This window comes from Staurois parvus, unplaced genomic scaffold (genome assembly GCF_062004578.1).
Source record: "Staurois parvus isolate SC_StPar_1 unplaced genomic scaffold, SC_StPar_1.0 ptg000222l, whole genome shotgun sequence".
Classification (NCBI taxonomy): Eukaryota; Metazoa; Chordata; class Amphibia; order Anura; family Ranidae; genus Staurois; species Staurois parvus.
The window spans coordinates 417,638-432,044 of NW_028318018.1; the positions used below are offsets into that span (position 1 = coordinate 417,638).

The 14,407-nt window shown below is 45.4% G+C and overlaps 2 protein-coding genes across 2 annotated transcripts in view; both read right to left on the minus strand.

Annotated features, from left to right (window-relative positions):
• LOC149460662 (uncharacterized) overlaps window positions 1-8,972 on the minus strand; it is an 83,600-nt gene extending 74,628 nt beyond the window's left edge. Inside the window, exon 1 of the mRNA XM_089679378.1 lies at window positions 7,322-8,972. Within this exon, the coding sequence (XP_089535504.1) occupies window positions 7,322-8,962 (1,641 nt within the window). The 5' untranslated portion in view covers window positions 8,963-8,972. The remainder of the gene's footprint in view (window positions 1-7,321) is intronic.
• The window catches only part of LOC149460661 (uncharacterized), a 269,888-nt gene that overhangs the window by 136,585 nt on the left and 118,896 nt on the right, over window positions 1-14,407 (minus strand). The window lies entirely within an intron of this gene.

A 14,407-nucleotide genomic window follows, 5' to 3' on the forward strand; every position in this document is an offset into this window, starting at 1 on the left:
ACTGTGCTGCCCACAGCAGGGACTCGTAAATTGCAATTAAGAGCTATAGAAACAATTCAACACTTTCAGAAAGTAAGATTTATTAGTAAAAGGTCAAAAGGGTGCAGTAGAAATATTTACAGGAAGAAGATGTAACATATATATATATATATATAAATATACAGAGCAATACAGCACAGCAAACAGATAACAGAAAGAAGTTTAGGTAAATAAGTACTTGCCAAATAAATTCCTGGGGTTAAGCAGTTTCAAGTCTGATGAGCTAAAAAGGGATTTCTGGTCTCTCATTGGGTTTCGTTGTTGCCGTGAGATTCTCCTTTGCTTTCTGTCCGATAGATGTTCTATTGAACGGTCCTCACTTGTCTGACTCCTCACAAGAACTAACTGCGTCTTTTTCCTACACAAAACCTCTTCCCACGATGGACAAGCCAAGCCTTATTTGGCAAGAGGATTGTATAGACAGCCCCTTAGCAAGGTGTGCTGAATGCGTTCCTGAGGGAGGGGGGAAATCGGAGGAGAGAGACTGATTTGGGAGTTTAAGAGAAATACCAAGATATAGTTGTTTGGAGCAGAATGGATGACCGCTCCCATCTCTGTGTGCATGATTGTGACAGCCTCCACCTGTAAAACCATGTCTGTTTTGGGGGTCGTCTCATTTTTGCCCATCTAGTGTACCTGTTGTTCATTTTATTAACACCAAAGCAGCTGAAACTGATGAACAACCCCCTCTGCTACTTACCTGACCAGATCAATATCCCAGGAGGTTCATTGGCTTGGTGGTAGACTCTGATTAAAAAGTCTTCCTTTCATTTTTTTGAGCTATATATATATATATATATATCTATTCATATGTATGATTTGACTGTCTGAGTGTCAGCTCTTTATAATCCCATTTTTCTGACTGCTCTTCTTTATCAATGTCACACGTGAAGATCTCTTTGTATCATCTTAGCTTGAGTCTAGTAGGAACGTGTGGATTCTGTTCATTCCTTCCACCTTCCAGTGGCAATGTTGCTGCATATTCTTCTCAGGAAATTGTTGGCCTCATGGATCTGTTGCTACTAGAAGGTTTGTTATGGAATGACTGAGGCTCTGTTTTCATCTAAAATATAAAATCTATAAAAGAGATAACATCAGCGCAGAGTTGGAGGAAACAGAACAGACCTCCCTGTTGGCCCCAAACTGATCCCCAAAAAACTACCCATGAACCCCAATCCCTTCATCCTGGGGGGAGTAAAGATGATCAAACCTGATAAGGACACCCCGTCCTGGACTCATCTCCATCCCATCTCTTTCCTAAATGTCGATGTCTAAATCCTCATCCAATTTCTATCTAAATGGCTGAATTTATCCCCAAATCTCCTCATTTATAAAGTCTAAGTGGGCTTTGTTCCCTATAGACAAGCAGCCGACAATGTCTGACACACAATCCTCCTGAACCATCGAGTCCATCAGAGATCAGAACAGATGCTGCTTTCTATGGATATGTACAAAGCAGATGAGACACCATCATGGTCCTATCTACCCCCCACCCTAACTCACTGGGGTCTAGGTGATGTCTTCCTGAAATGGGTCATGGCTCTATACAACCCCCATCTGTGATGAGTCAATGCCATGGAGTCCAGTCTTCCTGCTTTCTGATTTGTTATTGAACATGTCAGGGATGTCACCCCCCCTCCCCCATTCATTCTAGCACCAGAACCGCTGGCTGCGCAGATCAGATCCAACCTGTGCATTAACCCTTTCTCTGCCGGGCCCTGAGATCCCCTTTTAACCCCTTGCCTACCGTGCACTGTCACCCCTTCCTGCTCAGGACAGTTTTCAGCTTTCAGCGCTCTCACACTTTGAATGACACCAACTTTTCATCATTTTTGAGACAGATAGAGCTTTCTTTTCTTTTCTTTTGTTGGTATTTAATCACCACCGTGGGGCTTTTTTTTTTTGCTAAACAAACTAAAAAATTACAATTTTGAAAAAAGTTTCTGTTATAAAATGTAAAAAAGTAATTTCTCTCCTTCACTGATGTGTGCTTATGAGGCTGCACTGATAGATGGTACTGATAGGTGACACTGATGGGTACTGACAGGCATCATTGATGGGCACTGAAAGGTAGCACTGATGGGCACTGATAGGTGACACTGACTGGCAGTGATAGGTGACACTGACTGGCAGTGATAGGCAGCACCAACTGGCACTGATAGGCAGCACTGATGGGTACTGATAGATTGCACATATGAGGAGGCATTGATGGGCATTGACAGGTATCAGTGATGGGCACTGAAAGGCAGCACTGATGGGCACTGATAGGCAGCACTGATCGGTACTGATAGACTGCACTGATGAGGAGGCACTGATGGACATTGACAGGCATCACTAGTGGACACTGAAAGGCTGCTCTGATGGGCACTGATATTTGGCATTGATGGGCACTGATATTTGGCATTGATGTACACTGATTGGAGGCAAAGGTGGGCACTGAAAGGCAGCACTGATGGAGCTGCACTGATGATCATTGCCCTAATTAAAAGTGTAGAGGAGAGGACTGCCGATAGCAGCATTTCCTGTTTACATGTGATCAGGTGTGATTGGACACAGCTGATCACATGGTAGAGCCTACATCATTGGCTCTTTACCATGATCAGTGATCCACTGTGTCCCCGGGGGTGTGCATGCGCAGATAGAGTGGGAGGATGTCATATGTCCTCCCAGAACAAGAGAGCTCCCCCCCATCCCTCATTTCTCTGTACGGTGGGCAGGAAGCGGTTAAACTCAGGTGGTCAGACCATTTTTGAAATGTTTCCATTTTTTTTTTTTTTTTTACAAACAGCCTTGAAAATTGAGAAAATCAAATCTACACAAAACTGTCAAAGAGCAATTTTATTTAAAAATTATAATTTTTCACTTACAGTTTCCAAAACGTATAAAACCGTACATTTTATGAAAGCATAGGACGGGTAGAATGAAAAGAAGGTGACACCCCAAATCACACATTTTCTGAAAGCATAGGATTGGTAGAATGAAGAGAATTTGCCCCCCCCCCCCACAAACTACATTTTATGAAAGCATAGTACCGGCAGAATAAAAAGAAAGTGACCTCCCCCCCAAACTGTACATTTTCTGAAAGCATAGAAGCGGGAGAATAAAAACGTGACCCCCCCTAAATCGTAAATTTTCTGAAAGCATAGAAGCGGGAGAATAAATAGGTGACCCCCCCTAAATCATACATTTTCTGAAAGCATAAGGCAGGTAGAATAAAAAGAAGGGGGGGTCCCTAACTGGGTACATTTTATGAAGGCTTAGGACAGTGATGGCGAACCTTTTTGAGCCCGAATGCCCAAACTGCAACACAAAACCAACTTTTTTATGTCAAAGTGCCAACACTGGAATTAATCACTTGCCTACCGGGCACTTCTACCCCCTTCCTGCCCAGGACAATTTTCAGCTTTCAGTGCTGTTGCACTTAACAATGACAATTGTGCGGTCATGCAACACTGTAACCATATGCAATTTTTAGCATTTTTTCACACAAATAGAGCTTTTTTTGGTGGTATTTAATCACCACTGGCAAAAAATTAAAAACATAAAAGGTTTCCTTTGCTTCTATTCTAAAATTTTGCAAACAGGTAATATTTCTTCTTTGATGTGCGTTGGTGAGGCTGCACTGATAGGCAGCACTGATGGGCATTGATGAGGCGGCACAGATAGGTAGCACTGATGAGGCGGCACTGGTGAGCATTGATGAGGAGGCTCTGATGATGCACTGATATGCAGGAAATGATGGGCACTGATAAGAGGCACTGACAGCACCAACTGGAGGCACTGACAGACGGCACTGACCGGCGGCACTGCTGGGCATCATTGATGGGTGGCACTGATGGGCAGCACTAATGAGGTGTCACAGATAGGTGGCACTGATAGGCGACACTGATAATGGGTACTGATAGACAGCACTGATAGGTGGCATTGACTGACATCACTGCTGGGCACTGACTGGCACAACCGCTGGGCACTGACTGGTGGCACTGACTGGCAGCACTGCTGGGCACTGGTGGGTGGCACAGGTGGGCGGCACAGGTGGGCACTGGTGGGTGCATTGCTGGGCACAGGTGGGCGCACTGTTGCGCACAGGTGGGTGCATTGCTGGGCACAGGTGGGCGCACTGCTGGGCACACGTGGGTGCATTGCTGGGCACAGGTGGGCGCATTGCTGGGCACAGGTGGGCGCACTGCTGGGCAGAGGTGGGCGCATTGCTGGGCACAAGTGGGCGGAACTTGTGTGTGGCACAGGTGGGCACCGATCATCAGGGCACTGATGATCAGTGACCCTGATGATCGGTGCCGATCCCTGTTCTGACAACTGCCGGTTTTCGGCAGTACTTTCCTCACGATCTGACAGCGTGAGGAAAGTGCAGCCGAGAACCGGCATTTGCATTTCCCGGTGATCAGCGTGTCATTGGACACGGCTGATCACGTGGTAAAAGGCCGCTGTGATTGGCCTTTTACCATGTCACGTGATCAGCTGTGTCCGCAGGACACAGCGATCACGGAGATCGCCCGGTGCGCGCCCCCGGAGGTGCGCAGGAGAGCGCGTTCTCTTCCTCTTCCTCTCTTCCTCCTGGCGTGCCGACTGAGATGGCTCTGCGTGCCATAGGTTCGCCATCACTGGCTTAGGACCAGTAGAATAAAAGAAGGTGCTAGTGATTTTTCAGGTCCCGTGATATTTGTGCAAATGTTAATAAAAATATATATATATTTTCACAAAAAAAATACATAAAAGTCATTGTTAGCCGAGACAAACAACAAAACTCACAAAATTCCCGCTAACTTCCCACTAAATCTAAAACTGGACTGCGGTAATCAATAACAAATATTTGTACATTTTAGATTGCGCCTTTTTGGGAAATGGTGAAAATCAAATATTTGCAAAACTGTAAATGTGCAATTTAGTCTAAAAATCTGAAGGTTATAATTTTTCACTTAATATTTCCAGAATTTGTAAATGACCCCCAAACCAGACATTTTCTGGAAGCATAGAACCAGTGGAATAATAAAAAGTGCTACAGATATATTAGACCCGCAATAGTTGGGCAAACATTTATCCAATCTCTATTTTCACTAAAAATACACTAAAATCATTATTAGAGACATAAACACAACACAACGTACAACATTCCTGCTATAGTCCTACTAAGGCCTCGTTCACACAGGAAATCCTATAGTGTACGCCCTGCCAGGCCTCGGTTCCCCACAGGGTGATGGACAGATGTGCTGTGCGGTCCCATTGGTGTCATTGGGGATTCAGAGACTGCATGGAGGACACAGCTGCTGCCCCCATCCTGACATCCATGAGGGTGCACAGCCCTGAATGCAGACAGTGTGACTTCTGGGACATGCATCCACATGGATGTCAGATTGAGATCAGCAGCTGTGTGTGTGCAGCCGCTGCGTGCCAATTGGCATCAATGGGACTGCTTGTACAGGGATACACAGAGCACTGCTGTATACACATGTGGGTGAACAAGGCCTGACATGGGCCTATGCTGTAATGTGCTCTGTAAGGATGAGGCCCCACTGTTTTATTATTCTAATTGTTTTTATAATTTTATTGTATTTATTTTTTTGTGGGGGAGGGGGGTGGTTAGATATCAGAGGACTAAAGAAACCCTCAGAGTCCTCAATGCAACCTCAGCTGCACTGTAGATGAATAAATAGGAGTCTACTGTACAGAAGCTTCTATTCATTCATGAAACTATAGCACAGAAAACACTCTTTACTATGCTTCAGTGATGAATGAACACAGGAGTGATCAGTACTGATCACTCTTTGTGTTCATTCAGGAAGGGGCTGGTAAACATGACATGCCCACCCCCCACTCTCCATCCTGAACACCACACTGATCTCCCACTCCAGCAGCAGCTACAGCCATGGGTGGGGGTAGAGGGGAAGCCGTCCAGCAGCACTGCAGGGAAGGTGCTTCAGAGGATCAGTAAGAGGTCTAAGGACAAGGGGGGAGTCTGAGCGGCAGAGGGAAATATTTAGACATTTTGATTCCCCGTGGCTCCCCTGCAGCAGCTGAAGCTGGTGGGAGGGGAGAGGAGAAGAGGCCAGCAGCAGGGAAGCTAAAGGTAGATCTGTGCTGTGGGCGAGCAGTGGGTGCTGCGTGGGGGGATCAATGCTGCGGGGGGGATGTTAGAGGTGCAGGGAACCATCCTAGAGGACAGGCAGAGGGTCTGTGGAGTGGAGGGAAGCTCAGGAGACCATGAGGTTATAGCAGAAGGGGAAAGCCATGGACATATGTCGTACTGACCTGGCCAGCTGGAAGCAGTTCTATAGGTCAGTACAACACCCATCCATGGCAGCACAAGGGTTAATGATCACCTCGGGGGGGTTTTAGGGCACCAACATTTTCCATCATTTCATCAGCACACACCATTCCAAGGATGGACATGTTGGGTGTCTATTTACTCGGCACAACCTCGTATTTTACCCCACAAAAAAAGTAAAATCTTACATTTGTGTTCTCTAATATTACATTTAGTGTATTTATTTACTGAAATTTAATCTTGATAAATCATTGAGCTTAATCATGTGAAATACAAAACGGGAACCACCACCATTTTATTCTCCAGGGCCTCTGATGTCACAGAATAGATGTTTGGGGGTTTATCTCATCTTCAGGACCAAAATCTGCATTTTCCCATGTGTGCAAAATCATGCAGAAACAGCTCTGGCAGTGAGAGGGTTAATGTGGGCTAGATGGGATCACTCTGCTGGGGTGACATTAGAGCTCCCCCTAGCTGCAGCCTGGTAATAACATTGCTGGGAGGTCTATTCATTTCTCTGCTCCATACTTCCCGTCTTTATAGAAACGTCTCCTGCCATTTGGGGGTCTATTCATAGAATGTTTGTATAGCAATTCCCTCAGTGAGAGTTCATGTCCATTCCTCCTGTGTGAATGGGGGAACCAATGTTATTAGGATCACATCTGAGCTGCTGGAATGTCTTCCATTGATGGAAAATACATTGAAAACTTCTTCTCCTGCCATCAATGGCCGACCCGATCCCACACTTCATCCATGTCTTTGGGGGCCTCCGATATCCTTATCAACTGTTTCTTCCATGATGAAGATCAGCCATGGAGTATATCTGAGGTGTATATCAGGGTGTGCTTCTTCCCCATATGAGAGCTGGGATGTCCAGCAACATTCATCTAGAAGACATTTCCCGCACTCAGGGCACTAATACACCTCCAGGGTTGTGTGGGACCCCTGAAGTACCGGAAGACAGGACTTCAGAGAGGAACATTTCTCTCACTCAGGACAGGAATATGGCTTCTCCCCTGTGTGAGATCTCTGATGTTTGTGCAGACTGGACTTCACTGAAAAACATTTCCCACACTCAGGACAGGAAAGAGGCTTCTCCCCCGTGTGAGATCTCTTATGTTTACAAAGACTGGACCTGTCTGAAAAACATTTCTCGCACTCAGGACAGGCATACGGTTTCTCCCCCGTATGAGTTCTCTGATGTATGTAAAGATTAGACTTCTGTGTAAAACATTTCCCGCACACAGTACAGGAATACGGCTTTTCACCAGTGTGAGATCTCTGATGTCTGGAAAGATCGGACTTCTGTGAAAAACGTTTCCAGCACTGAGAACAGGAATATGGCTTTTCCCCTGTGTGAGTTCTCTGATGTTTGTAAAGACTGTATTTTTGTGAAAAACATTTTCCGCATTCAGGGCAGGAATACGGCTTTTCCCCCATGTGAGAGCTCTGATGTATGTAAAGTTGGGACTTCCTTGAAAAACATTTCCCGCACTCAAGGCAGGAATAAGGCTTCTCCCCCGTGTGCAATCTCTGATGTGTGTAAAGATTAAATTTATGTGAAAAACATTTCCCGCACTCAGAACAGGAGTGTGGCTTTTCACCTGTATGAGATCTCTGATGTGTGTAAAGATTAGCCTTCCTTGAAAAAAATTTCCCACACTGAGGACAGGAATATGGCTTTTCAACCGCATGAGACTTCTGATGTCCGACAAGTTTTGATTTTTCTACAAAACATTTCCCACACTTAGAACAGGAATATGGCTTCTCCCCTGTGTGAGATCTCTGATGTTTGTACAGACTAGATTTTTGTGAAAAACTTTTCCCACATTCAGGGCAGCAATATGGCTTTTCCCCCATGTGAGAGCTCTGATGTATGTAAAGATGGGACTTCTTTGAAAAACATTTCCCACACTCAGGACAGGAATATGGCTTCTCCCCCGTGTGCAATCTCTGATGTGTGTACAGATTGGATTTATGTGAAAAACTTTTCCCGCACTCAGGACACAAAAACGGCTTTTCACCTGTGTGAGATCTCTGATGTGTGTAAAGATTAGCTTTCCTTGAAAAAAATTTCCCGCACTCAGGACAGGAATATGGCTTTTCAACCGCATGAGACTTCTGATGTCCAACAAGTTTTGATTTTTCTATAAAACATTTCCCACACTGAGAACAGGAATACAGCTTCTTCCCCATGTGCAATCTCTTATGATGATAAAGGTTAGACTTATCTGAAAAACATTTCCCACATTCAGAACAGAAATATGGCTTCTCCCCCGTGTGAGATCTCAGATGTTTGTACAGACTGGACCTAGCTGAAAAACATTTCCCGCACTCAGGACAGGAATGTGGCTTCTCCCCCGTGTGAGATTTTATATGCAAATTAAGATGGGATTTATAATGGAAACCTTTCCCGCACTCAGTACAGGAGAACCTCTTCCCTGTTGGAAGGCCGGCCCGGTCCCGCACAGTCTGAGGTTCCTCAGGATACGAGGAATCCGATGGTCCATCTACACTGGGTGGTGCCGGATGGACATTGGAGGGAGCCGGGTTTTCTCCTGGACTATACTGTGTGATGTCCTCATCTTCTACTTTCCAGTCTGGAGACAAAGTGAGACAATCCTCGGAGGTTTTCCTCATCTCCCGGCCATGGACTAAAATACAAAGACAAAGAGGATTACTAGACAGGAGCTGATTGGTTCCCCCAAACCAGGACTCCGCCCACATCAGGCAGCTTGGGCTCTTAGGAGCTTACAATTCCACCCTCAAGGGAACTAGGAAATGGCTCCTCTGATCTCCTACCAGGTCATTTCTTTATTCATGGACCTTAGTCAGAGAGTGAGAAAACAACCAGAACTGTCTTTTATAGGAGGGACAGTGATGAGGGGATTATAGGACGAGGGTCCCCACCCCCTCTATCACTCATCGCCATCTTCCCAACACAAGAAGTACTGCACTTCCTTATTTAGTCCATGATTTAGTCATGAAGAACAGCGGGGCTGAGCCCCACCAGAGGTCAGAGAGTGAGGATGGGGGGAGAACAACCAAGATGAAGACTGGACTGATCCTGAAGACCACCATCATTGGGGTATTGACTCCTCCCTCATTATCACTTTCTGTTTAAGGGTCCAAAGTTGGAGGATGTTATCACATTATTATCACCATGTAAAGGTCTGTGCTCCAATCACATCATCCGATATAAAATGTCCAGCTGGGAGGAAATGGGGGGAACAAAAGAGAATCCATATTATGTGTATATATAGCAGTGGGGGGAGGGGGGAGAGCAGAAGTCAGGACTATGTAATGTACAACATAGAGTATATAGTGCAGGGGTCAGGAGTATGTAATGTACAACATAGAGTATATAGTGCAGGGGTCAGGAGTATGTAATGTACAACAGAGTATATAGTGCAGGGGTCAGGAGTATGTAATGTACAACATGGAGTATATAGTGCAGGGGTCAGGAGTATGTAATGTACAACACAGAGTATATAGTGCAGGGGTCAGGAGTATGTAATGTACAATATAGAGTATATAGTGCAGGGGTCAGGAGTATGTAATGTACAACATAGAGTATATAGTGCAGGGGTCAGGAGTATGTAATGTACAACATAGAGTATATAGTGCAGGGGTCAGGAGTATGTAATGTACAACAGAGTATATAGTGCAGGGGCCAGGAGTATGTAATGTACAACACAGAGTATATAGTGCAGGGGTCAGGAGGATGTAATGTACAACATAGAGTATATAGTGCAGGGGTCAGGAGTATGTAATGTACAACACAGAGTATATAGTGCAGGGGTCAGGAGTATGTAATGTACAACATAGAGTATATAGTGCAGGGGTCAGGAGTATGTAATGTACAACATGGAGTATATAGTGCAGGGGTCAGGAGTATGTAATGTACACCATAGAGTATATAGTGCAGGGGTCAGGAGTATGTAATGTACAACATACAGTATATAGTGCAGAAGTCAGGAGTATGTAATGTACAACATGGAGTATATAGTGCAGGGGTCAGGAGTATGTAATGTACAATATAAATTATACAGTGTAAGGGTCAGGACTCATAATATTGGTATTCAATAATCAGTGGAAGATTAAATGTTTACTGTAGACAAGTTGCAGAGATCCCACACCGCTGCCTCCCATCTCCTGAGACTGCACTCAGTGACTTGGGTCTGAGACACTACAGACATATCCCTCCACCCGGCACAGCCAGCAGACCACAGAGCAAGGAACCCTGGGAGAAATGATTGGTCAGAGATTTTACTTGACCTGCACATGGGGAAGGAGACCCAAATCACATGTCCCAGGAGCCTAGGTCACATTTTGCTGCCAGCTGAACCCCAGAACCTCCATAAATCCAGTCTAGAGACATAAATTGTGTCTGCAGCACAGAGAAGGAAGATTATCCGAGAGAAATCCAGGAATACAGGACGGGGAACACAGCTCAGGAAAGTGACCAGGGGATTACAGGCTGATATCACCCAGTCCCCGCCCTACTCTGGACCAATCAGTGAGCAGTATGGGTGGAGGAATGGATTTAGTGTTCATGACCCACCTGTGCTGATCTCTGTAGGAGTGTCCTCCTCTATAAATGTCCCCGTTATTCCATCCTCCTCCATAGACTGCTGATCATCCCTCACATACGCCTCTTCTTCTTCTGCTTTCACCTCAAATTCTATATCGATTGGATCTCCACTCTAAATCAAGGAAATGAGAGAAAATATCATCTGTAAGATATAAACTCAAATGAAAATCCACACATCATCTTTACAAGTCCATGTTCTAGATGCTCCATCCCACCAACCTTGTAATAGTGAGGGATGGTGTGACCTTCCTGTGTGGAATCCCGGGAATACAGAGGACAGGGACATCTCTCTGGTGGGTTCCCATGACTGGATCCATCTGTAGGAAACACACACACTGACTGAATCCATTGTTTCTATGTGTTTATCAGATGATGGGGGATCTAGGTGGATCCTCCGTACTGCTCTCTCCTTTACAATAAAGTCTCCTCTTACCCGGTGATGTGAGGGGCGGCTGATTGTCCATCATGACGTCCTTGTAGAGATCCTTGTGTCCTTCTAAATACTCCCACTCCTCCATGGAGAAATAGACAGTGACACCCTGACACCTTCTAGGAACCTGACACACACAATGATACAGTCACCATCCAGACACATCCCTTGTCTGTTACTGGAGAATGTCCCAGAATTCCCGGCACCGCTCACCTCTCCTGTCAGCAGCTCCATCATCTTCTTGGTGACTTCTAGAATCTTCTGCATGTTGTGTCTCTCAGGGTTTAGGGAGTCACATGGAGGCACTGTGATGGTCATATGATCACCTGACTTCAGAAGAGGAAATCTCTGTATTGAGGAACCAATAGGAATATCATGTTAGATTCCCAGAATCCTCCTCACCTCTCCGGTCAGGTCTGAGTTTTATTACTAGAGATAAGAGTGACGTCATGTGACCTCCCAGAATCCTCCTCACCTCTCCGGTCAGGTCTGAGTTTTATTACTAGAGATAAGAGTGATGTCATGTGACCTCCCAGAATCCTCCTCACCTCTCTGGTCAGGTCTGTGTTTTATTAATAGAGATAAGAGTGATGTCATGTGACCTCCCAGAATCCTCCTCACCTCTCCGGTCAGCAGGTAGATGATCTCCAGGGTGAGGTTTAGTATCTTCTCAGTCATGTGACTCCGGTCCTCCTCCATCCTCATTGGTGCCATCATGTGATCTATACAGGTCTCCTTGTAGACGGATAACTTTGGGAAATGAAAGTAAGAATGATTTGGATGGTATTGGTCACACAATAATAGGATGTGGATGTGAGGGGGGAATAGGAGGGTTGATGGACATTTAAGAACTACTCCCCCCATGGGAAGATGTTTAGTTGGGACTGTTTAGTATTTGCTACACCTTGGAGGTCCCGGGACCGTCTTGTCCTTCCAGATCAAAAATCCCCTTTCTCTGTTGGGTTTGTTTGGTCTCTGAACTGGTTTTGATGAGTTTTAGATCTGCAGACAAGGAATGATAAATCTGATCCTTCCTATGACTTGTTTGCTCTGAGGCAGTGCTGTGAGGTCAATGTTGGGTCATCGTGGTGTCCAGGAAGGGGAACTTGATGACTATTGGCTGGATTTACTGGCTAATCAGGATAATTGCCAGAACTCCGGCTGCAAGGCTCCAATCTCTGACAGCTTTCTAACTGACAGGAGTGATGTCACTGTCACTCTCTGCAGTATGAGAAGGGATTGGATAGAATAGAAGGATGGTGCTGGTGGAGTAGAGAGCTGTGAGGGAGGGGTCTGTTCTCTTTCCTCCAATGGTAGCCCAGTATGGGTAGGAGGAGAATGGCAGGGGGTAGGGTCTTGTTTTCATCATTGGCAAGTATACTGTAGTATCCAGGTCATTGTACAGAGTGGTGGTGGGTTCCTGGGACTCTGAATTCCAGCACCGGGCACTGCCAGAGCCTGTGTCATGGGAGGTATTGGACTGTCTCCTGAAGATGTTCAGCACTGACCCCTGACTACCTTTTAGTCAATAATACACCAACAGACCTCCTCTAAGAACAAGTACCCACCAAGGGGCAAAAGACTTCCCTTCTTCATTCCACTTGGTATCTTGGAAAATGTTACTTGACTGGTCAGATGATAAGAAGGTGAAGGTTTCTTTCCTTTCCTGGCTGGAGTTCTTTAAGAAGGTCTGGAAAATAAGTGCAGGTGGGAGGACAACCAGAGACCAAGAGCCCCCCTCCCTACCTCAGAGTCCCCCTGAGCCCTACAACCTTCTCTTCCCTCAGAGACATGTTACCTGCCAACCCTATCAACCCAGATTTCACCATCTACTCTACACCCTCAGGGGTCCCAAAGTCTCTCATCCTTAGTACCTCCGTGAGTCCTCTCAGCTCCCCTTCATCCCTCAGACCCCTTATTTTTTTCCTCCCTCTGACACCAATGATGGAACATATTCTTCATGGCAGGCTGGGGAATGTTTTGTTCTGGGTAGAGAAGAAAAATCTGTTTGGCTGCACATCCAAAAAAATAAATCACCTTTATTTGGACATATTCAAACCAGACCCTCCACAATGTATAAAAGAGGGAACATATCAATTCAGTGGTGATTACTCTTCATTCATTTGGAATGTTTCCTTCCTCCTGAGCAGCAATGTAAGGGGCTCTATGCTCCATACTCCTGACCCCGGCACTCCATCATTGTGTTGGCTGCATAGTGTAATGATTGCCCATTGGCTGCCTGTGTAGTGTCATCATTGCCCTTTGTAGGCCATGTATGGTCAGGATGGTCCTTGTCTTGTCTATTTATTGTCAGTGCTGTTTGTTTAGAGGACCATATTACTAGAATTTATCTCCACAATGAGGAGAATGTTCCGGCCCCGGAAGTGGGGGAATGTTCTGCCCCTGAAGGGGTTCATCTGGGTTCCCACACTATATATGTGTGTATCATCATCTGCTGGAGATAAAAGACGTCACAGTGACTATGGAGGAAGAGGACGGACATGACTATGGAGGAAGAGGACGGACGTGACTATGGAGGAAGAGGACAGGCGTGACTATGGAGGAAGAGGACGGATGTGACTATGGAGGAAGAGGACGGACGTGACTATGGAGGAAGAGGACGGACGTGACTATGGAGGAAGAAGATGGACATGATGGGGGTTACTGGGTGGAAATAGGAAATCTTATTACCTCCTCTGCTGCCACTTCCACCAATGTCTACTCTTCTTTGAGCCACATGAAATGTCCTGTCTTTGTTCAGATCACTTCCTGTCTGTACCTGACATCACTTCCTGTCTGTATTCCATAGAGACTTCCTGTCTGGGTTTACATGAGATCACCACCTTGTGGAGTTCAGAGGAACTGCAGCCCTCAAAATATCTCATAATAGTCATTCCTGTATATTATCTACCTTTGAGGGCTACCACAGAAGATCAACAATTATTTTAAAAATAAAGAAAAATAAATCTAGATCTTTTGCAACCAACTGTTTATGTAATAAAATATCTAAAGAAAAGTCTTAAAGACACAGAACACAAGTTAAAAACAAAAGGTAAACCCA